The following is a 25,283-nucleotide window of genomic DNA, read 5'->3' as shown; positions in this document are numbered from 1 at the left end:
AATTGCCTTCGTCGGAAAATTCCCTGTTTTTAGTTTTGACGGTCTCACCGTAATAGCAAGTGTATACGCGCACCGCGAAATATAGGGGTGGCTAGTTTGACCGCTCATTTTGAAGTGGAGGCTGGCTTGACTGCAGTGGTCTTTCAGTCGTTCTTTTTCTTTTTTTTTAAGATTTCGGCCTTTATTTTGATAGGAAAGCTGAAGACATGAAAGGGGAGAGAGAGTGGGGGGATGACATGTACAGACATGAAAATCACTCACCTTTCGGCGAAATTCGCCGTTTTGAAACCAAAATAGGTGACCTACGTGAATCGTGTAGATTTGATGAGAAAATGTTTAAGGGGGAGAGGGGGGTGTAAGTACTCGGCCTGGTGCCGTATGACTATTTTAGAAAAATAAATAAATTAAAAAGTCCACATGGGATTTGTTTTAATGCGCTGGATTTAACCATACTGTCTATGGATTTGACCAATCATCGAACTTCCACCAACCAATGAACGAGTTCCACCAACCTTCTTGCAGCGCATGTTCAAAAGACGGCGGGCAGCGGTAAGATGGGCTAGATACTCATTGATGCGTACAAAGCTTCGGTCCGTGCACTCTGTCATAGCGACAATGCGTTACCGGCAACGACCGCTACCGTTAAGACTGCGACTGTTCCTTTACTGACCGACCGTGATACAAACAATACGAGTGTGCACGTTCATAGCGGATCATGATTTGTAAAACTATCTGAAGCCCAAACTGCCTTGATAAAGCTGTCTGTTTGGAATCAGCATGGCAGGTATTTGTCCCAGAGTTTAGACGTCTAGCTATATGAAAAGATAAACAATGCCACGTTTTTAATAAATGTAAATAAAGCAGCTAATATCAGCATGGACAAAATCATGAATGTACTAATTTGCTTTTTTGATGACCTGGCCAAAGTAGTAAATTTTAGTTTTCACAATGATTCATTGTAGGATTATGATATTATTGCTATATGTAAATCCACATTGACTCTTTATTTAATATATGGTTGGAAGAAGTACAAATGTATCCAAAACTTTTTAGTCTTTAAAAATTATGACTTTTATTATTGTGTAATGTCAGAAGGACTTTAACTGTTTTGCCAGTCAAATTAACTTGAATGAGTGCATATTGAAATATTACACTGTTGGTTGGCAAAAAATGCATCTCAAAATGCATCAGATTGATGCTTTAAAATATGGAATATTTAAAATTTTCTTCCGGGGCATGCCCCGGGACCCCTTAGAGGGGTAATATCCTTCACCCTTTTTCACCCCTGACCCGTTTCATGCCTGTCATATAGGAAAGGGCTGCAGGTCGGAGTCAAACCTCTATATTTACCAACTGAGCTATCCGGGCGTCCTCTCTCTCTTTTAATCAGTCTGTTATTGTTGTTGAAAGCTTATGAAGGAGCTTTCTCAGGCTATTTATTTTAGACAACTTTCATTTACATGTGTTGCAGCTGTATATTTTCAAACTGGTAAAGAAAACCCTGTCTTTGCATTTTATTTTAATCACAATCTGTTTTAATAAAAGAGCTTGTGAAAAGTGGCTTTGACTTAAAACTGAAAATTTAGCCCACTTTGTAAAAAAATACAGAGCTATATATCGTGTATCGTCATTCAGCGTTACGGCGATGCAAGGAAAAATTTGGGTGCACCTAAATTTTGTGCTGGTGCACCTAAATAAAAAAAGTTAGGCGCACCAGTGCAACCAAGGCAAAAAGTTAGTGTGGAGCCCTGAAAATGAATTACAGTTATACAGTATATCCACTAAATTAGGGATGCAAGGATTATACATTTTGTTGGTACGATATAGTCTGAAAAATAATCACGATTATTATGCATTAATTAATTTCACTGCTAATGTGAAACTACATGAACACTCTAGATTTTAATGTTATTAAAATATACTGCTGCCTTTTGAAACAGAAATAACACAAAACATTTAGTTTTGCATGTTTTGAAAATGATTATATGATCAATTTCAATCTCTAGAGGTCAATCAGTCACACCACAAACATGGGCCAAGTTGGCAACAGCTGTGCTGTCCTTCTGAAGAAGTTGGCCCTTTTTGGGCTAGAAACAGCCCTGCTAGCTGGTGTGTCTTAAGGCGCTGACACACCAGGCCGGTAATCGGTCGTCGGACAGTCTGGCGAGGTCGGTGACTCGAGTCTGTTCGGTGTGTTCCGTGCCATTGTCCATCCAAGGGGCCGTCGGCCTTCATTTTGGCCGATTTGACATGTATAATCGGCGGGGCGGGCACTGCTGGCAGTCAGACTCAATGACCCATCTGATTGGTAGAGTGCTAACCCGGAAACGGGGAGCGGAATGAGCGTGACTAGCGTCTCTCAAAATCTGACGAAAATCTTTTAAACTGACTTTTGTCGATCTAAAATGAAGACAGATTCAGCAACTGCACGGCCTATTTCTCTCTTAAAATGTTTTCAGAAAATACGTTTCGGTGAACTATTTAAGTACAATATGAGATCGTATTCTGAACGAGCCGCCATGACTGGCTTTGAATTTCCGGAGAAACCAAACCCACGTGACGCATTCGTCCAATCAGCTGCCGGTTTTCATTTTTGGGCGACAATACAGATTAGCACCGCCTGCTGTTATGGAGACGTATTACGTCTCATCGCTTCGGTGTGTTCCAAGGAACCTTTTTGACCAACTTGAGGAGACTGATCAGTCCGACTGGCTTTTCTGCCGATGGTCGGCCGTCTGGTCGCTGTGTCTGCAGCTTTAAAGTTGGAGGAGCTGCTAGACAAGGTCCACCTGTCACAGGGAGATGCGCACATGTTTGAGCAGTTGCGGAGTTTTGCCTCGTACGAACGTAACGTCATCATCAGTGCACTCACTGTAAATGCAAAGGTCGGCTCCTGGCGGAGCCTTTACGAGTAATTAACCGTGGCGTTTTAAAGCGCAGATTATAGTGAAATCGGTTAACCACTGCATCCCTACACTGAATATACACAGGTCTTTTTTTCTATGCCATCACTCCCATGAGATGTTGCTTTCCTGTAAGTGTAGTATTTTATTTGACATTACTTGTTTTTCTTATAACAAGGACTACTTCCACTTCATAATCCTATATGTATACTGTATAATACTGTACGCATGTGTTTGCCTCTTTAGGCTATCTGGCATGGGACAGCAGTGGAAGGTGGTGTACAGTTGAGTCTTACCAGTCCAGATGGAGACCAGGGTTATCCTGGGGAGGTTCAGGTCTCTGTCTCCTACACCCTACAGGTAAGCACACCGCTCTGTAGCTGATCACCCCCCAATCATCCCAAACATTTTGCCTATTCATTAACCAACGTTTGTTATTGGCTGGGATGATTATTTGGCTCATGAATGATCCTATTTCATCTGGAAAACAAAAAACTTTTGGTAAAACTAAACAACCTTGCATGAAAAAGATGTTGAGTTATTAAAGTAGAAGTCATGAAATCTTATTTCCCTCAAGAAGTCTGTTATTCATTGCAGAATGCCATATTGACTTTTTTCATGTAAATCAATGGTTTGTACAGGCCAGTTCAGTAAGATTTGAGTTGTGTGTTCAGGGGGAAACACTAACTGCTGAATACCAAGCCAGGTCTACTAAAGCCACCCCCATCAACCTCACCAACCACTCCTACTTCAACCTGGCTGGACAGGTAGGAGCACACCATCAGCTCTTTGGTCATTAGGAAATATTAATAAGGGCTATTGTTTCAGCTAAGGCTGAAGGATTAATCGTTTTCATATCGAAATCGCGAATTGAAAGAATGTGATTAGCTAATCGTGAAGACCGTGATAAATCGAATAAGTCTTTAGTTTGATTTAACATTTTTTATTCCTCTTTTCGGTATCATATTTACTGTTTTTTCATAAGATAAATGCTGGATAACGTTACATATCACAGTGGATCTTTCATTTATTTTGTATTACTTAAGTTAACATGGTCATAGAAGGTGCAATATGTAGCTAAAAAAAATTTGCGAATCCAATCGCAATCACAATATCTGACAGGAAAATTTCATTTACATTTTTTTTCCCCAAATCCTTAAGCCCTAGTTTCAACTCTCCATTCATACTGGTCATTTTGAATGTAGAATGAAGGAGGTTAAGCTAGAGAAAGGCAATACTAAAGCAAAAAAACGCTGAGAGAGAGGAGAAAACCCACCCTGACACGGAGAACATGCAAATGGTTGTGTGGGATTTCCCCCTTCCTGGTCTACATATTCCTGCTTCTGCTGAATTATTTTTATCACCGGTGGGGACAAAATTACACCAATAGACCATATATTATACACCTAAAATAAATTAATTTTAAACTAAGTCAAGTGCTGTAAAGTGAACACAGAATAACGTGTGTGTGTGTGTGTGTGTGTGTGTGTGTGTGTGTGTGTGTGTGTGTGTGTGTGTGTGTGTGTGTGTGTGTGTGTGTGTGTGTGTGTGTGTGTGTGTGTGTGTAGGGTGCAGCAGATATCTATGACCATGCAGTGTCCATCAGTGCTCAGTCCTACCTGCCTGTGGATGACTCATCGATTCCTACAGGTAAAAGATTTCCGTGTCCTTTCCCAACAGAATGAACCCAACAATGAGAAAGTGATTCATTGAAATGAAGTGTGAAAGTATGTGTATGTGATAACTTGTCAGCAGTCTGATGCAATTTTAATGGTCTCCGATATTATTAAAGTGCAGAATGGTAGTAAATTCTCACATTTGCTCAAGCTGCCACTATAGCATGACTGTGTTGGGTACTGAAACCCAATGCCTGGGCTGCCCTCTGGTGCTCTAAAACTGACATTACAGGCAACCGAAGCATCACTGCACGTTAGAGCTGTCAATCTTTTTCTATACTGTGTCTGTAATACCATTAGAATTTATTTTTATTTTTTTATAGCGCCAGGTCTATTTTCACGCGAGCTGCAGGGCGTTCAGACAGCCGGGCAGGAAGTGAAACAGTGAGAGAATCCAGTCAGTTTACCAAAAGACACCCCCCACTATCGTTTGTGTCCTTTACACCACGGTAGACCAGAAATTCATCACAAATCCCTTTTATCAGGATAACGCCAGAAAAGAGAAGGCATGGAGTTTGAGTGTTTGTAGTGGAAGGTAGATACTAGCTTATTAACACGTTCCGTAAAGTACTCCGTAAGTAATAATAATAATAATAATATTTTTTATTTATATAGCACCTTTCATGAAACCCAAGGACATGTTACTGAATGACTGTGGCTAAGCTAAAGGAGGTTGTAGGCTGTGGTGAACAGGTGGTGTTTGAGGAGTTTTTTTTAAATGTCCAGGGATGTAGCATTTCAGATATGTGCAGGGAGGGTGTTCCAGAGGGATGGGGCTGCAAAACTAAAGGATCTGTCTCCGAAGGTACAGAATCTGGTGGGGGGAATGGATGAAAGTAGAGACAACATAATCTGCGAGTCGGGCAGGCAAGACGCTCCACTTCTGAGACACTCCGGGTGTGGTATGGCGCTTGGCGGAGGACAGAACAAAACCGGAACGCAGCACAGACGCGCCCAGTGGAAAAATGGAGGTTAGGCTTAGGCATCGTCAATGTCACTGTTGTTATACGTGCTGTCCACTAGAGGGATTTCCAACATTTCCCACCAACCTACGTCATGACGTACTGCACCTGTACTGAAACGTGTTTGGTCAATGTGCTGTTTGGTAGCCCAAATGTTACACAGATTTTAGGGCCGCACGATATGAGGAAAATATCTAATTGCGATTATTTTGACTGATATTGGGATTGCGATATGATTCACGACATTGGAGGGAATGGTCATTATTGTATCATTATTCTCATTTTCATTGAAGAATATTACATTATTATTATAATGTAATTATAGTGTGATTTTTGGAAGGATTTGTACCAAACAAAGATGTTTTTCTTTAGTCTATAGGATATGATTAGTAGGCCGGGACATGTCTGCAGCAACATAATATTTAATTCAGAATGGTTTGACACCTTTAACAAATATTGTGCCCCCCCTGCGATTTGGATAATGCACTAGACCATATTGTGATTTCGATAAAATTGCGTTTAATTGTGCAGCCCTTCTGGATATCAAATGTTCATCTATGTTCAGTTGTGGTCCGGTAATATTTGTTCTGAAGTAGCAACTTGACACGGTCTAACTGACAGACTGTCTACGCCTCGCTGTAAAGCCTCCTGAGGACGTTTTACAGGACTGTTGTTGTTGTTATTATTATTATTATTATTATTATTATTATTATTATTATAACCTTTATTTATTCAGGGAGGGCCATTGAGAGCAAGCTCTCTTTTCCAATGACGTCCTGATTATAGCACAAATAAAAATAAATAAAACGATTTCAATTACAGTACAAATAAATAATCTGATCATAAAAATAATCTGATCATAAAACAATACCCAAATTACAACGTGAAAAATTCATCAAGGAACAATAACAAAATGACTGTACATGAGCAATAAAAACAAATAAGAATCCCTAATGTAAGCGAATAAGAGGGCTATTAAAAACAAGAGCAGTCCCTATGTAACACATTTTCCAGCATCGTCTTGAACGTCCCAATGGAAACGAGTTGTTCTAATTTAAGAGAATCCTGAAGCCAGTTCCATCTGTCAGGAGCGTAAAAGTTAAAAGGCAGCGTGCCTATGTTCCCACAGCCCTATGTACCCACATTTCTAAGATATTTCTTAAAATTAGGCCCTATGTTCCCACATTTCTAAGATTTTTTTTCCAAAATTAGGCCCTATGTTGCCACATTTCTAAGATTCTTTTCCAAAATTAGGCCCTATGTTCCCACATTTCCTTTTTCATAAATTTGTATTAGATTTGATCCCCCTTTCTCCCAATTTGGTAGCCAATTACACCCAACCTATTATCCAGTAGCAATGGACTACAGATGGAATGTAACCAAAATCCTAACATAATCTTAGAAATGTGGGAACATAGGGCTGTGGGAACACAACAACCTCTCGTCGCACATTTAAAATCGTGGCGCGCCAGCGAGATCTATGTCATTTTGACGTCACATTGGTGCGCGCCAGGTCGGCTGCGGCGACTGTAAAAAGGCCTTTAGGCACAGACCGAATTGCCTCTAAAGTATCGAGTATATCGAAAATTGCCTCGTCGTTCAATACCCAATTTCGATACCTAAAGAGTGAATCTGATCAGCATCAGTGAGACAATAAGCATGCAGCATACTGCTACGGCGTGGTTTAGTGGTGTGTGGCGGACATCCAATCATCTGCCAGGTATTTTTTTTTTTAAAGTGCCTTTCCTTTCTGAAACTGTTTCCAATGACAGCTTTTCAGATGGTTCTGTGTAAGAAACCATGTGGTGCGTCTGGTTAGCTGCTCACTAGCCTTACAGCAACAACTTTATTTGTGATGTTGGCAGCTGGGGGACCAGCTACGAAGAGCTGAAACAGTCAATTGGACAACAATTTTGATATACATTATGTTTCTTCTTCATCATTAAGCTCTCGTCTTTGCCCTTTTTCTAGCTGTAGTCTTTCTGTCTATGTCTTTGTGTCTCTGTGGGTATTTGAAGAGGTCAGGTCCTGTTGTTTGAGATAACTGTTATGTTGAATCCCTCTTTACCCTGTGGTTTGTACAGTATAAACGTTAATTATGGTGTTTTGCCACTGTTACACAGAAGTGTGAAAGCCTGAACACTTGTGTGGGAGTGTGATCCTTCATGCTCTGTCAGACAAACATGCTCATTACTCTGCAATTAACTTTGGTTTTCCCCGAAGACAGAGAAGATAATGACTGTTTATTTATATCCCAGAATCTGTGTTAGAATGGAAATCCAGCTCAAGGGCCGAATAAGAATGAGACTATGCCTCGACGCAGAGGTCCAGGGTTTGAATCCGACCTGTGACGATTTCCTGCATGTCTCCCCCCTCTCTCTCTCCCCTTTCTCACCTAGCTGTCCTGTCAAAAATTAAAGGTGGAAAAGCCCAAAAAATGTATCTAAAAAAAATAAATAACGAATCAATTCTGAGAGTTAAAAGTAGAGGGCTGAACTGAAGTCTTGGAAAGTTGGGCCTGTCTAATTCCTGTGCCTCTGTGAGCCTTTCTGTCTGTTGAATCCCCAACAGGATGATAGTTTGAGGGTGAGAGATTAGAAAGTATTGGTTTTTGTTTTGTTTTTCACCCAAAATTGGGTAATCTGCCCACTGAGGGGATGAGTGGCAGTGAAGGGCTGCCTTCACTGCAGCCTACCCCTAGTCTATATCCTCGACGTTCCACTTCCAGGATTGGATGGAAATGGAAATTCCGCCAGATTTCACTCATTTAGTCCGGATATCCGTTGCCTTCCTTTGTGTTGGCGTTCTAACCTCCGGTGGATTTGTGAGGACTATGGTTAACTGCTCCTCAGATCTCTGCAGGGTAAATCCAGACAGCTAGCTAGACTATCTGTCCAATCTGAGTTTTCTGTTGCACGACTAAAACTACTTTTGAACGTACGCATGTTCCACCAAAACAAGTTCCTTCCTGAGGCTATTTTGCCGTTGCTCCGTACGGCGTTTAGCGCCGCCCAAGACGATTGGGATTGGTTTAAAGAAATGCCAATAAACCAGAGCACGTTTTTCTCCCATCCTAGAATGCTGTGTGGACTAGCCAGACCCTCCTTAGCAGCGCTGTGGAGGAAGGTCTGGCAAAGCGAGACTAACTCACCCTAACTTTCTATAATGATTGTATCGCTGCAGTGATTCACTCCAATGGAGTCCAATGATGATGCTCAGCGTTTCTGAGATTTCTCACCACCTTATTCCTCCTTCTTTTACTAGAGAACGGACCGTGTCTCATCACCTAAACTTTGTTCAGTGATACACAATCACCAATCAATAACCTCTTCTATCCGCAGGAGAGATCAGCCGAGTGGATGGCACGCCCTTCGACCTCAGAAAGCTTGTTCTGATTGGCCCTCAGCTGAAGGAAGTTCCAGGTCCAGGGTTTGACCATAATTTCTGTCTGTCATCACCCGGAGACCCCTGGATGGAAAGACATGCTGCCAGGTCTGCTGCAGAAGACAACACGCGCTACATACACACAACAACACACATACCTTTTGTCTTTAATCAAATCTAGCAGGAAAACTTGTTTCTTCGTCTCAGAGTGTGTCACCCAGCCAGTGGGCGGGTCCTGGAGGTTTCCACCAGCCAACCAGGAGTCCAGTTCTACACTGCCAACTTCCTGGATGGCTCTATGACAGGAAAGGGCGGGGTTAGGTACGGGAAGCACAGCTCCTTCTGTCTGGAGACACAGAATTGGCCTGATGCTGTCAACCAGGTATGATGATGATATTGTTACAAAGCTGTGGTGTGAAGTGATATATTGGTAAAACCAACTATTGTTGGCTATTATTGAGAAGGTTGAAATTGCAATTTTATTTGTTTATGTGACTTAACTCAAAATCTAAATGTATTGACCATTAATGATACCCTGGAAATTCTCGCGAGAGCACAATTTGAATTTGCTCAGCAAGTCACTCTGGCATTCAGTAATGATGCTCATTAACTATGCCCTTGTAGCCGAGCTGCACCAATCACATAGGTGTATCTGATATAGGCGGGCCAGAGGCGAGCTAAACAGATGACGACAGCACTGCGACGTCAAGGTCATTAGTAAACATTGCAAGATGGCTACTTTTGGTTATCGGATTGGATCAAATCTTGAAAATGGGTTGTTCAAAAGGGAAAGAAGGATTCTGAAATCAGATTAGATTACGGAATCCAATCCTAGTTTTAATCTGGATCAAACCTTCAGTTTGTGTTGTTCAAAACTTGTCAGTAGGATTTGGATAACTTTGATCCAAAAAAACAGGATTATCCTGATCCCAACAGGGGGTAGGATTTCAAGGTGGATTCCATGTAGTAAAACTTTAAAATTGGTCAAATAATACATTTGTATCATGCAGTGTATATACTTTTATTTATATTTTGCACTTGACTTGTGTAACCGTTGTAACAGTGATAAAGTAGATGAAGTAGACATAGGCTACCAATTAAGCTATTCAGTATAGTAAAGTAAAAATAAAAATAGAAATGATCTTGTCCCCATGTCTGAAACTGAAAGAGCAGAAGCACAGATCCTCCTGGCAGAGGAACTAATCAAGCTGACCAAACCAAGGCCAAACTTCAGATCCGCCTCCTAAAAGCAGGGCTTGGAAATGCTGGTCTCTCCTCCTCAGATGAAGAAGAACCCTGAACATTCTTTATTTTGTTAACTATTGGACATTTAGCCTTTTGTTTTGTTTTTAAGACATTTTCAAAATATCCACAATATATTTGTTAATTAGGGGTCCAAGCCCGAGGGGGCATGGGAACCGCGTAATGCAAGGCATCGCGGTTCACAGCTCCAATGGAGCGTGGAACCCTATTGTTTTTCTAAGGATTTTTCTTCTTACTTATTAGGGGTCCAAGCCCGAGGGGGCAAGGGAACCGCGTGTTGCAAGGCAACGCGGTTCACACTCCAGCGGAGCGTGGAACCCTATTGTTTTTCTAAAGATTTTTATTATTATTCTTCTTCTCCGCGTAAAACTCCGACTGCAGCCTAAACCGTAAATAGTGGGGAGTTGCCATTTTCAGGACTGGTCCACAACCCTGCAAGGACCTCAGGCGCAAAAATTCACCCATTTCCACCACTAGGTGGCGCTATACCAGAAAAAACGCGTTTGGCCCCATAACTCCCACACGGACACCGACATTCAAAATAAATACATGTACGCGTTCCCTGGATCCAGCTGAATCACGTGATATAGGCCACGCCCATTTCCGCCTAGACATTTATGCATGAAAAATCGTGATTTATCAAAAACCTACTTTTTCGAACTCCTCCTAGACCGTGCGACCGATCTGCACGAAACTTGGAACCTAGCATCTCCAGACTGACCTGACTAAAAGTTATGGAAAGAATTTTTATCCGATAAAAATTGCGCATATAACGCACAAAAAAAAACAAATTTGTGTAGCTAACGATGAAAACACCTACTTTGGCATATCTCAGCCAAAATAAATGCCATCAACCCCAAACTTTAGATTATTCTTTGCCATGAGCCTCTGGAGGTACCCCATGCGTTGTATGAAAATTGGTCACTAGGGGGCACTACAAGTACAAAAAGTTTATATCTCATGAAAACGGCTCATCCGATTGATACAAAATTTGATGGGTACCATCAAGGGCCAATCCTGAGGCCATCCCTAGAATGGAGTACCGTGGGGTCAAAGTGGGCGTGGCCTATGGGACCCGATGTGACCCAACTCTAGATTCACCACTTACACTAATGTGAACAACTTCAAATTTACAGGGTAGATTGATAATGGACCATGGACCACACCTACCAAAAATTACACATGTGGACCACTAGGTGGCGCTGTAATGTTTTTTGTCATTAACTCCCACAATACACATCACACATTAGAAATTCTTACATCCACGTGTTCCTTGAATGATGCTGAATTGCCTGATGTAGGCCACGCCCATTTCCGCGCAAAGGTTTTTCGCAATGTGCGCATAGCGTGCAAAACCAACTTTTTCGAACTCGTCCTAGGCTGTGCGACCGATCTGCACGAAACCTGGTAGTTAGCCTCTCCAGATCGACCTGACAAAAAGTTATGGAAATAATTTTGCTATGTTAAAGTATGCCAAATTGACAACCAAACAAATTGTCCTAGCTAGCTACCACACACGTATCATATCATATCTCGGTTAAATTTAAAGTTATCAACAAATGACTTGAAATCCTTGTTCAACATTCCACTACGATACTCTCTACCAAATTTGGCTAAGATCGACCTTTAGGGGGCGCTATAAGCAACGTTTATTTGTTTTCCCGCTAATTTTCTCATTGCATTTCAAAGGGGAAATTTGCAATTGCAATATCTCTGCCATAGTAAAAGCAATCAACACAAAATTTGTGGTGCTCGTTCGGCATGGCGTTCTGAGGCGCTGTACCAAATTTGGCAAAGATCGGCCATTAGTGGGCGCTATAATCAACATATAAGTGTTTTGCCCTGTCAATCAATGTTACTGGAATATTTGCAATGGGAATGTATCAAAGACCTTGCAGGTCACACTTCTCAATATTTAGAGAGAGAGAGAGAGAGAGAGAGGGGTGCACTCATAAAAGTTAAACATTGAGAGACCAACAACCCCGTTAAAAATGGGTATTTTTATGAAATATAGCCTATATATTTTAATGGGAGGGAATTACATATCGGCTTCTTGAGCCATGTGTCGCCAGTGCGCACATCGGTTTGAATTATGTTTTTATATATTTTTTATTTGCTCTCACGATCGCTTCCCACTGCCAGGGTTGCAACTGAAATAATATGCTAAAGCAACGACAGTTTATGGAAAGCACAAGTGTAATTATGGTCAGATCTTGGTCCTGACTGATGGGGAAGTGATATTAATAAGCGTTGTGATTTAAACATCTACAGCGTCGGCTATTCATTTATTTATTTTTTTCAGCTTTCCTTCCTGTTTTAGGAAGCAGCGACTGTATTGCGTTTTCTCTGTAAAACCGTGTCTGTGTTCTTCATATTTATGGAGAATTATAATTTGCTCTTCTTATATAACATGCGGCTCTGGTAGATGTTTGCGATTGGTTGTGGTGCGCAAACACCGCCTCTTTTATATGAACGTGCGTGCCGCTGGATTGGGAAACCCTGAGTTGACTGAACTAGTTGATAACCAGCGTCGTAGTACAGGTTATGATGGACCGCGGTTGTTAGGTTAGGTGAAGCCGGATTACTGAAAGAGATCCAGGACAAGTTGATCTTGCTTCGTAGTACAGGCCTCTGGTGTTATATACAATAAAAAAACTTCTTAACCCACCTGACAAAGTTTCTACAACCTTCACAGTGGACAAAATGTAACTCTTTTCTCCCACTTTTTCAATCCAAAATCAACACCATTCATATGCGCTGATACAGTGCAAATAAACATTGCAGTTGGTGCTAAGTGGAGAGTCTGTCATAGTGTGATTGGGTATGTTGGTGGCATTGATTCTTAATTTCCCACGAAGGTGATCGCGGTTACATGTCAGTTAAACTTCTCATCTCCAATCCTATCTGTATTTGTGAGAAGTGGCGCTGTCCTGAGTTGAAAGCCTACTTTGCGGCTTTATTATCGAGTTAATAGGCGCGTGTGTTCGTGTCGGCCGCTGTCCATTTCCTAAGGTTTTGAAATGCAAACAACTTTTGACTACTTATTTTTTTTAACGACGTGCGCCTGTGAGCACCCACGGAGGAAAACATCAATCGGCGCCTATGACACCATTTACAACAACCTGACCACCTCCCTTGCTCTTTCAACCACCACACCTGCCGGTACCTCCACCCTCTAAGTCACTCTCTCATTTCTCTCTGCTGTCCCCTGTGGTCAGGGGGGTTAAGAAGTTTGTTTATAGTAGAGAATTGTTAAAAGTACTCTGTACATGCATGGAGATGAACTGTTAACCACTACATTTGCAACGGCAGAGTACCGCAGACCTCGTGCATCAAACCTCTCGATATTCACTAACGTGTGCCCCCCCCTACGTAATGCTTCGGGTCCCGCATTGGCGCAGCTTCGCGGGTCATCGGGGGCGACTGGCGCAGCTCCCCGGGCCATCGCGGACGACTGGCATCGAGGCCCGGGAATGGCATCGGGTAACGGGGAGAAAGCGGCGCGCATCGGTGAGAACGGCATCGGAGGCGAACGGCATCGGAGGCGAATGGCATCGGAGGCGAATGGCATCGGAGGCTTGGGCCCCGTCATAACTGCTTGAAGTTCTAGTTAGGGGTCCAAGCCCGAGGGGGCATGGGAACCGCGTAATGCAAGGCATCGCGGTTCACAGCTCCAATGGAGCGTGGAACCCTATTGTTTTTCTAAGGATTTTTTTTATTATTATTCTTCTTCTCCGCGTAAAACTCCGACTGCAGCCTAAACCGTAAATAGTGGGGAGTTGCCATTTTCAGGACTGGTCCACAACCCTGCAAGGACCTCAGGCGCAAAAATTCACCCATTTCCACCACTAGGTGGCACTATACCAGAAAAAACGCGTTTGGCCCCATAACTCCCACACCGTACACCCGACATTCAAAAGCAATACATCTACGCGTTCCCTGGATCCAGCTGAATCACGTGATATAGGCCACGCCCATTTCCGCCTAGACTTTTATGCATGAAAAATCGTGATTTATCAAAAACCTACTTTTTCGAACTCCTCCTAGACCGTGCGACCGATCTGCACGAAACTTGGACCGTAACATCTCCAGACTGACCTGACTAAAAGTTATGGAAAGAATTTTTATCCGATAAAAATTGCGCATATAATGCACAAACAAATTTGTGTAGCTAACGATGAAAACACCAACTTTGCCATATCTCAGCCAAAATAAATGCCATCAACCCCAAACTTTAGATTATTCTTTGCCATGAGCCTCTGGAGGTACCCCATGCGATTTATGAAAATTGGTCACTAGGGGGCGCTACAAGTACAAAAAGTTTATATCTCATGAACGGCTCATCCGATTGATACAAAATTTGATGGGTACCATCAAGGGCCAATCCTGAGGCCATCCCTGGAATGGAGTACCGTGGGGTCAAAGTGGGCGTGGCCTATGGGACCCGATGTGACCCAACTCTAGATTCACCACTTACACTAATGTGAACAACTTCAAATTTACAGGGTAGATTGATAATGGGCCATGGACCACACCTACCAAAAATTACACATGTGGACCACCAGGTGGCGCTGTAATGGTTTTTTGTCATTAACTCCCACAATACACATCACACATTAGAAATTCTTACATCCACGTGTTCCTTGAATCATGCTGAATTGCCTGATATAGGCCACGCCCATTTCCGTGCAAACGTTTTTTCGCAGTATCCGCGCAAAGTGCAAAACCTACTTTTTCGATTCGTCCTGGGCCGTGTGTGGCCGATCTGCACAAAACCTGGTAGTTAGCATTTCCAGATGGACCTGACAAAAGTTATGGAAATCATTTTGCTACGTTAAAGTATGCCAATTTGACAACCAAACAAATTGTCCTAGCTAGCTACCGCACGCGTATCATATCATATCTCGGTTAAATTGAAGGTGATCAACAAATACCTTGAGATCTTTCTTCAACATTACCACTACGATGCTCTGTACCAAATTTGGCGAAGATCGGCCTTTAGGGAACGCTATAAAGCACGTTTATTTGTTTCGCCCACTAACTCAATGCATTTCAATGGAAAATTGCAATTGCAATATCTCTGCCACAGTAAAAGCAATTAACACGAAATTTGTGGTGCTCGTTCGGCATGGCATTCTGAGGCTCCTTACCAAATTTGGCGAAGATGGGCCATTAGGGGGCGATATAGTCAACATGTGTTGGAATATACCAGTTTGGGCCTTTTAATCCCTTCTGAGGTCGAGCATGTTGTATGCAATGCCAAACGGCACTTCTTAATAATACCTTTATAACTTCATAATCATAAATAGTCAAAGCGTAGGGTCTTTTGGAGCTAAAAGCTAACAGTTGCCCCTTTCTGCTGGTGTTTTCTTTGTTTTCCTAGCCCTTACAGAAGGTTTTGCGTACAGCCTTGAAGTCCAGAGTTTATAGGGTCTTTTTGAAATTAATCCATACTGTTACATCCAAGATTGATACACTGTGTGTAAGAAATGTCAATAGTTTGTCCATTATGAGTTATAATGTTCAATATGTTTATTTTTCCACTGGATGACTCAAAATATATAGAACTGTAGATGGGTTGATCGTTGGGCATGCCGCTCTGAGGATTTGTACCAAATTTTGCAAAGATCAGCCATTAGGGGGCGCTATAATCAACGTATAAGTGTTTTGCCCTGTTAATCAATGTTATGCAATGTTATGCAATGGGAATGTATCACAGACCTGTATCACAGACCTTGCAGCTCACACTTCTCAATATATAGTGATGTTTACCTCCTACTGAGTTGAAAGCCTACTTTACGGCTTTATTATCGACTTAATAGGCGCGTTTGCTCAACAACTTTTGACTACTTTGTTTTTTTAAACGACGTGCGCCTGTGAGCATCCTCGGAGGAAAACATCAATCGGCGCATACAACACCATTTACAACAACCTGACCACCTCCCCTGCTCTTTCAACCACCACACCTGGCTCCCCCCTCCAACCTCTCAGTCACTCTCTCATTTCTCTCTGCTGTCCCCTGTGGTCAGGGGGGTTAAGATGTTTGTTTATGGTAGAGAAGTGTTAAAGCTACTCTGTATATGCATGGAGACGCACTGTTAACCACTACATTTGCAACTGCAGAGTACCGCAGACCATGTGCATCAAACCTCTCGATATTCACCAACGTTTCTCCCCCCTACGTAATGCATCGGCTCCCGCATTGGCGCAGCTTCGTGGGTCATCGCGGACGACTGGCATCGGAGGCGAATGGCATCGGAGGCAAATGGCATCGGAGGCGAATGGCATCGGAGGCTTGGGCCCCGTCATAACTGCTTGCAGTTCTAGTTTTTATTATTATTCTTCTTCTCCGCGTAAAACTCAGACTGCAGCATAAACCGTACATGGTGGGGGGTTGCCCTTTTCAGGACTGGTCCAAAACCCCGCAAGGACCTCAGGCGCAAAAATTGACCCATTTCCACCACTAGGTGGCGCTATAGCAGACAAAAACGCGTTTGGCCCTATAACTCCCACACCGTACACCCGACATTCAAAAACCATACATCCACGCGTTCCCTGGATCCAACTGAATCACGTGATATAGGCCCAGCCCATTTCCGCCTATAGTTTTATGCGTGAAAAATCGTGATTTATCAAAAACCTACTTTTTCGAACTCCTCCTAGACCGTGCGACCTATCTGCACGAAACTTGGACCGTAACATCTCCAGACTGAACTGATTAAAAGTTATGGAAAGAAAGTTTATGCGATAAAAGTTGCGCATATAACGCACAAACAAATTTGTGTAGCTAACTATGAAAACACCAACTTTGCCATATCTCAGCGAAAATAAATGATATCAACCCCAAACTTTAGATTCTTCTTTGCCATGACCCTGTGGAGGTACCCCATGCGTTTTACGAAAATTGGTCCCTAGGGGGCGCTACAACTACAAAATGTTTATATCTCATGAACGGCTGTTCCGATTTATACGAAATTTGATGCGTAACATCTTTGTCCAATCCTGAGGCCATCCCTAGAATGGAGTACCGAGGGATCAAAGTGGGCGTGGCCTATGGGACCCGATGTGACCCAACTCTAGATTCACCACTTACACTAATGTGAACAACTTTAAATTTACAGGGTAGATGGACAATGGGCCATGGATCACACCTACCAAAAATTACACATGTGGACCACTAGGTGGCGCTATAATGGTTTTTTGTCATTAACTCCCACAATAAACATCACACATTAGAAATTCTTACATCCACGTCTTCCTTAAATCAAACTGAATTACCTGATATAGGCCACGCCCATTTCTGCGCAAAGATTATTTCGCAGTATCGCACAATGTGCAAAACCAACTTTTTCGAACTCGTCCTAGGCCGTGCGACCGATCTGCACGAAACCTGGTAGTTAGCATCTCCAGATGGACCTGACAAAAAGTTATGGAAATCATTTTGCTATGTTAAAGTATGCCAATTTGACAACCAAACAAATTGTCCCAGCTAGCTACCACACACGTATCATATCATATCTCTGTTAAAGTTAAAGTTATCACCAAATGACTTGAGATCCTTGTTCAACATTCCACTACGATGCTCTGTACCAAATTTGGCGAAGATCGGCCTTTAGGGGGCGCTATAAGCAACGTTTATTTGTTTTGCCCACTAACTCAATGCATTTCAATGGGAAATTTGCAATTGCAATATCTCTGCCACACTAAAAGCAATCAACACGAAATTTGTGGTGCTCCTTCGGCATGGCGTTCCGAGGCTCCGTACCAAATTTGGCGAAGATCGGCCATTAGGGGGCGCTATAATCAACAAAAGTGTTTTGCCCTGTTAATCAATGTTAATGGAATATTTGCAATGGGAATGTATCAAAGACCTTGCAGGTCACACTTCTCAATATTTACTGATGTTTACCTCCTACCGTTATGTTTTGGTTTTCGCTTTCGCGTGCTCCCCTGGTTTTATATACATTAAAACAAACTTCTTAACAAACCTGACAAAGTTTCTACAACCTTCACAGTGGACAAATATTACTCTTTTCTCCCACTTTTTCAATCCAAAATCAACACCATTCATACACCCTGATACCGTGCAATAAAACATTGCAGTTGGTGCTAAGTGGAGAGTCTGTCAAAGTGTGATTGGTTACGTCGGTGGCATTGATTCTTAATTTCCCACGAAGTTGATCGCGGTCACGGGTCAGTTAAACTTCTCATCTCCAATCCTATCTGTATTTGTGAGAAGTGGCTCTGTCCTGAGTTGAAAGCCTACTTTAGGGCTTCATTATCGAGTTAATAGCCGCGTGTGCTCATGTCGGCCGCTGTCGATTTCCAAAGGTTCTGAAATGCAAACAACTTTTGACTACTTTATTTTTTTTAAACGTCGTGCGCCTGTTAGCACCCTCGGAGGAAAACATCAATTGGCGCCTATGACACCATTTACAACAACCTGACCACCACCCCCTGCTCTTTCAACAACCACACCCGCCGGTACCCTCCACCCTCTAAGTCACTCTCTCATTTCTCTCTGCTGTCCCCTGTGGTCAGGGGGGTTAAGAAGTTTGTTTATTGTAGAGAATTGTTAATGCTACTCTGTATATGCATGGAGAGGCACTGTTAACCACTACATTTGCAACGGCAGAGTTCCCCAGACCTCGTGCATCAAACCTCTCGATATTCACCAACGTTTCCCCCCCCCTATGTAATGCTTCGGGTCCCGCATTGGCGCAGCTTCGCGGGTCATCGGGGGGACTTGCGCGGCTCCCCGGGTCGTCACGTACGACTGGAATCGGAGGCGAATGGCATCGGAGGCGAATGGCATCGGAGGCGAATGGCATCGGAGGCTTGGGCCCCGTCATAACTGCTTGCAGTTCTAGTTTATATTTGTTTTTATTTGTTGTGGCTCAGATGAGGGGTCATAAAAGAAATTATGAATGGAGGTGGATGTTTATGTTATTTTTGTCTCAAAATAAGAAACCCTTACAGTGACCCCATGTTGGCTCTCCTACCTGTTCTTTACATAACTGGTAGCCCACATAGTGATATGTTGTCCCATTTAGAGCACTGTTGAGCCGGATTTTGTAATCTTGAAAACTGTGTATCTGGATCAGGGTGATCCAGTCCAATGTTGCTTTGAAAAACCGGCTTAAAAGTAAGGCAGATTACCTGATCCTGGATAGCAAAAAATGGGATTTCCAAATCCGGATCATTTTGATCCAGATTAAATGTTTTGAACAACTGGCCCCAGTAGTTTTAAATGGCTTTGGCCCCTACAATGAACGAGTTAGACTTGGCTTTTTATCTAAAAGAGGAAGAGAAGACGGGGCTCCAGTCGTTCCTTTGCAAGATGGACGACCGGATACGGCAAGAGTTTAATCTACCGGTTAGCTCCGCTGGTAGCTAAGAGTTTAATCTACCAGTTAGCTCTGCTGGTAGCTAAGAGTTTAAGCTACCAGTTAGCTCCTCTGGTAGCTAAGAGTTTAATCTACCAGTTAGCTCCACTGGTAGCTAAGAGTTTAAGCGACCGGTTAGCTCCTCTGGTAGCTAAGAGTTTAATCTACAAGTTAGCTACACTGGTAGCTAAGAGTTTAATCTACGAGTTAGCTCCACTGGTAGCTAAGAGTTTAATCTACCGGTTAGCTCCTCTGGTAGCTAAGAGTTTAATCTACCAGTTAGCTACGCTGGTAGCTAAGAGTTTAATCTACGAGTTAGCTCCACTGGTAGCTAAGAGTTTAATCTACCAGTTAGCTACGCTGGTAGCTAAGAGTTTAACCTACCAGTTAGCTCCTCTGGTAGCTAAGCGTTTAATCAAAGCCGGTGTACGGAAAGCCGTTCCACTCCCTATTCAGCCCCATTGTACCGAATTTGGTTGCAGTTCCACCAGAGTTCCACTGGGGGTGATCGCGGTCCAGTGCAAAATGAATGGGACTCTATGGAGCTAGACGGCTAAATGTGGCTCTTTCACCTGATTGTCGTTGAGAAACCTCTGATTTGATTGTAGTTTTTGCAAGTTCAACATGGGTTATAGGTCGAAAGTTGAATGAACGAGTACTTATGTCCTTTTGATTTCTTACAGGGGGAGTCGTTGTTGCCCATAACACGCTAGCATTATGCTATTGAATGCTGATTGGTCAGTGAAGGTCTGATTACGCTCGGAGATCCCGCTTGACGGCATCCGAAGCAGAGCCAGAATGTCAGAGTAAATATTTCAGCGAGGTCTTTAAAACATTAGCAAACCTCTTTCTAGCACATGTATTAACAGGGAGAGCCGAACCTGTTAGCTGTGTTGTCGATGCCTCGAGAGAACAAAGGAAGCGACTCAGAGCTTGCCGTAAAGCAGTATCTCCGGCCGTATATGTGTATGACGTCACTGACATTTTAAAAGGCTTTTTAGAACAAAAAAACGACTTTAAAGAAATCTAACATCCAGCAGTGTGTATCTACCAGTTAGCTCCTCTGGTAGCTAAGAGTTTAATCTACCAGTTAGCTCCTCTGGTAGCTAAGAGCTTAAGCTACCAGTTAGCTCCTCTGGTAGCTAAGCGTATGGAGCTCTGGATACGTCACCCCGTGTATTGTTGTGATTGGTCGTAGTGTTATCCAATTGCGTGCAGTGAGATTTTCAAATGCATGCTTGGTGCCGCCCCTCGAGTTGGGCCATTTTCATTTCTCACTGCCAGATCCTTAATCTTTCGGATTTGGGTCTGGATTTACAGGCTACATTAATGAAGCCATTAGTACAACTTTGCCTTGTTAGAAAGTGGTACTTTGGTACAGGTGATGTGTTTCAATCATCACGATCAGCCACCTCCTCAATATTATTATATATCCGTTGTAACTGAGAGTAGGTCTGGGAAAGGTTCATTTCTAAAGGGGCGTCACCAACGGACGCCGCTCAAATGCCTCTGGGCGCATTGGATAGTTCTTCAACCAATCAGACCAACGATCCGGGTGACGCTTTTCACATCCGATATCCAACTAAAAAAAATGTGATTTTGGTTTTTGGTCAGGGTGGGAAATTAGGTGACTTTGCCTTGTTTACCAGCCACATTGGCAGGTGGATTGTAAAACATTCCTTGTAACGGATTGGACAGTTTTTGTCAAAGAATGCTGTTATTAAGTAAGAATGCACAATGCTTATAGGAGTCGCGTTACGTTACTGCTAATGAATCCCCAAAATGTCCAGATTTTGCTGCTTCATAATAAAAACATTCAAATACCAACATAACGGAGGACCTTTATTGTGAAGAACTTACAGGAAATGAAACCGTTCACAGCCGGGGCTTTGACCACGCATAGTCGAGTAGCTAGTTTTCAGCGCTAGTCCGTGAGTCCGTGACACATGTAGCTAGCTAGCTGAGCTGAGGTACAGACGAAAGGAAAATGATCTGTTAAAAAATGTGGCAACATATCCCCGGTGCTAAGAGGCCCGCCGCGGAGTCAGCAGTAGCTATGGATGTACAAACAGTTGCGAGCCAAGTACAGAAAAAGAGGAGGTACTTCTCGAACAAGTGGCGCATTGACAAACGTACAGCGAAAGACCGTTCAAAACATTTCAGACCGTCCTGCCAACCTGTAGACATTTTAACGTCAATGTAACGATGTTTAAGGAGCTGCTGCCGTTTTAATCCTGTCGGCTCTCTGCTGCTCAGTTCTACCCCGCGACTGACGACACACAAACACACACACACACACACGAAAAACCGGAGATGAGACGTACAGGATTACCTAAATTGAGGACAGCTACACTTGTTATTGTAAGATCAATGATAAGTTTAAAGGAGAACTCCGGGCAATTTTTACGTTAATCTTGATCGCTATATGTATATGAGTACTGTCAATAGCAAAAAAAACGAGCCGAATCGATGCTAGCAACACGGAGCTGCTGCAGCTAATGCCGAGAGCTCCCACTCAGCTAAAACGGCAGTTATGGGGGCATAAGATAAAGAGTGTCTTTGTGCCTCTTAACAGACACAAAATGCAATTAAAATGTCTGTGCAACACGAACAGGGCCCTTACATGACAACAAGATGCGTTTAGCAACTTAGCCATTGTTTAAATTCACCTACCCTCTTAGCTGCTAGCTGCCGTCTGGGATGAGTGTGTTTGTTCAGCCAGGCTCCGGTAATAATCATCACGCAGCAGTTCCATGTGTATTTGTAGCATATATTTCCATTTTGTGTGCTGTCGTCAGTGAATATGAGTCTCTGCAGTGGCGAATTGTGTGGTAGTTTCCTTAGCCAGGCTAGCAGCCCCGACCGGCATCCTTCTACTTCCTCCCCGCCTCCCTTGCCTGCCGCTGCCGACAACAATCCACAGGCGCCCGCTGGTCTGGTGGATGTCCTCCAGAGGACAGTTCATGCTTTCACAGCGAAATTTTTAAGTTTATTCCCCCCTCATAAATAGGTAATTGAGCACTGATAGGATTATCAGTGACTATGTAACTACATGGAAACAGACCAAATGATGCCTGTTTCTTGTAATACTATTACGAATAGCGTTACTGAAGGCTAGCTCTAGCTCCATAGTTACGTTAACTCCGCTTCTTCCCTTGTGAACACCTCCGTTCTTCACTCTTCACACACTACCCGTTGTTTACCTTTTCCTGCTACAACTGAATTCCCACGGGGCTTCAGCGCAAGGCTACAGCCTTCTGTAATGCTAGTTACTTTACAAGAAACAGGCATCATTTGGTCTGTTTCCATGTAGTTACATAGTTTCTGATATGATCATAACCACTACATTGCTCAATTACCTATTTTTGAGGAGGGAATAAACTTCAATATTTCGCCGTGAAAGCATGAACTGTCCTCTGGAGGACATCCACCAGACCAGCGGGCTTCGTGTGTTGTTGTCGGCAGCGGCAGGCAAGGGAGGCGGGGAGGAAGTAGAAGGATGCCCGGTCGGGGCTGCTAGCCTGGCTAAGGAAACTACCACACAATTCGCCACTGCAGAGACTCATATTCACCAATGACAGCACACAAAATGGATATATATGCTACAAATACACATGGAACTGCTGCGTGATGATTATTACCGGAGCCTGGCTGAACACACTCACTCATCCCAGACGGCAGCTAGCAGCTAAGAGGGTAGGTGAATTTAAACAATGGCTAAGTTGCTAAACGCATCTTGTTGTCATGTAAGGGCCCTGTTCATGTTGCACAGACATTTTAATTGCATTTTGTGTCTGTTAAGAGGCCTTTATCAAACCGTATGAATGTGTGTCTCAGGCCAGGATAGGAAATTAACTAACAATGTAAAGATCAACAAGCTACTGACACATAATAAATACATTTATATTAATAAAATATTTATTAATAATAAGTAATTTATTAAAGCAATTAAAAGTATAATAGTGCACTTTCTTTTATAAATTTGAATTCCGGAAAAAGTGGCTGGTAAAAAATTTAAGTGGCTGGTAAAATTGGGCATCCACCAGCCAATTTGGCTAGTGGGCAAAAAAGTTAATTTCCCACCCTGTTTTTGGTGTCGTCCCTCCACGCCCTACTTTCTCCTTGCAGCTGTTGCATATTGCAAACTTGTTATCTTCTGCACACATGCTGAAGAATGTCCAAACAGCTGACATGTTGCAGGTTAATTCACGAGGTTCCTACATATGGGAGAATGGCGCCGACACGCGCTTCACACCACGAGCGGGTACGCGTCACACACAGCGGAGTGGTTGAGAGAAAGGAAAAAGAGAGCGTGCTGTCGCGTCCGTGTGTGCGTGCGTGCGTGCGTGCGTCCTTGAGAACTGTAACTCTATAACTTATGTTGTCTGTTAATTGTAGCGTTGACCGGCATGAAATCGCCATATGTCAGACTGATCTGCCAGACGCCGGTCATGGCCGAGCACGTGAAGCACGGCTTCGGTAGCCATCATGTTGAATGTAAACAAAAAGTTGCTCGCCGGCAACCCTTTATAGATATTGTAGAAGCTATAAGCAATAAATATCCTCATGGCTCTTACCCTATAGCTATGATAACTATCTGTGGTGTGATGTCATAAGTATGTGGAGCAGCGTTATACTTTTGATTATTATCTAATCTGATTATCTACCATACAGGACCTATTGTGTTCGCGTGTATGTAATTGTTTTAATACAATTAACAACTATTTCTGTAATATTTCTTTAGAATTTGTAAGCAATATGTTTTGCTTTCTAAATTCCAAAACGTTTAAAAAAAAAAAAAAAAAAATCTAATATTAAGTGTGTTTGTGTGCGTGTCCAGGTTTCGTTTCCTGACTGTATTCTGCGTCCTGGTGAGGACTACAAACATGTCACTCGCTTCACCTTCACCGCCGTCTAATCATGTGACCTCTATTAACAGTAGGACAGAGAAGAAGAAACCTGGGTACTTCTACATACAGAAGGATGTCCACTAATTGATTGTACCTATACTTTTTTTCGCAGTAAAGTCATGCATACTGTTCAACAGGCAGTGCCTTTTCAGTGCAACTTAAGTTCCCCTCTGTAAAAATGTAATTTGATGCATATCTTTTTCATTTTGAAAAATGACATGATGTTTATAGTCCAACCTGACCAAACTCTGTTAGTTATCATGTGATTTGTGATCCTGTGCCATGCCATTATTACAATTAACAAAAAATAAATAAAATGTTTTCTGACTCAATCTGGTTATTGCCATTTGTTCCGATGTGGTTTTTCAGATCAGATTGGTCCCTGTCCATTGATTGGTTGTAGTCCATCTGTCCTATTTATGCAGTATTAAAGTGATGGTTCGGAGTAATTCACCCTAGGGTCCTTTGCACCATGACCTCGAGCCAAACACCCCCCCAGAAGCTTTTTTCACCTGGGTCTAACATTGGGCGAGTTAGCGTAGAGTAGCGTTAGCCGCTGAATAGCTTAGCGCGGGGCTAATGGACCCACGTTTGTATCTCATAAATGACCCCACTAATAATGCCCGAAATGATACCAAAGGTCTACACTAGTATATATAGGTTATGCACTCATAAAACGATGGATTGGAAAGTTTGTAAGTACACCAGAAGTTTATGTAAATAACACTTGCCTGCTCTCTTCTGCTCTCTGCTGTTGTTGTTGCTGTGAGACGAGTGCTTAGGGACATCTACAAATTAC

The 25,283-nt window shown here is 42.8% G+C and overlaps 1 protein-coding gene across 1 annotated transcript in view; it reads left to right on the top strand.

The window, feature by feature from the left end:
* The window catches only part of galm (galactose mutarotase), a 38,971-nt gene extending 14,155 nt beyond the window's left edge, over nt 1–24,816 (top strand). Inside the window, exons 4-9 of the mRNA XM_039783570.1 lie at nt 3,150–3,263; nt 3,578–3,670; nt 4,472–4,553; nt 8,883–9,033; nt 9,133–9,307; nt 24,415–24,816. Coding sequence (XP_039639504.1) covers nt 3,150–3,263; nt 3,578–3,670; nt 4,472–4,553; nt 8,883–9,033; nt 9,133–9,307; nt 24,415–24,492 — 693 coding nt within the window. The 3' untranslated portion in view covers nt 24,493–24,816. The remainder of the gene's footprint in view (nt 1–3,149; nt 3,264–3,577; nt 3,671–4,471; nt 4,554–8,882; nt 9,034–9,132; nt 9,308–24,414) is intronic.
* Nucleotides 24,817–25,283: the final 467 nt, after the last annotated feature.

The sequence above is a fragment of the Perca fluviatilis genome, chromosome 19 (assembly GCF_010015445.1).
Source record: "Perca fluviatilis chromosome 19, GENO_Pfluv_1.0, whole genome shotgun sequence".
NCBI classification, from domain to species: domain Eukaryota; kingdom Metazoa; phylum Chordata; class Actinopteri; order Perciformes; family Percidae; genus Perca; species Perca fluviatilis.
This window is presented reverse-complemented; position numbering and strand designations above follow the sequence as displayed.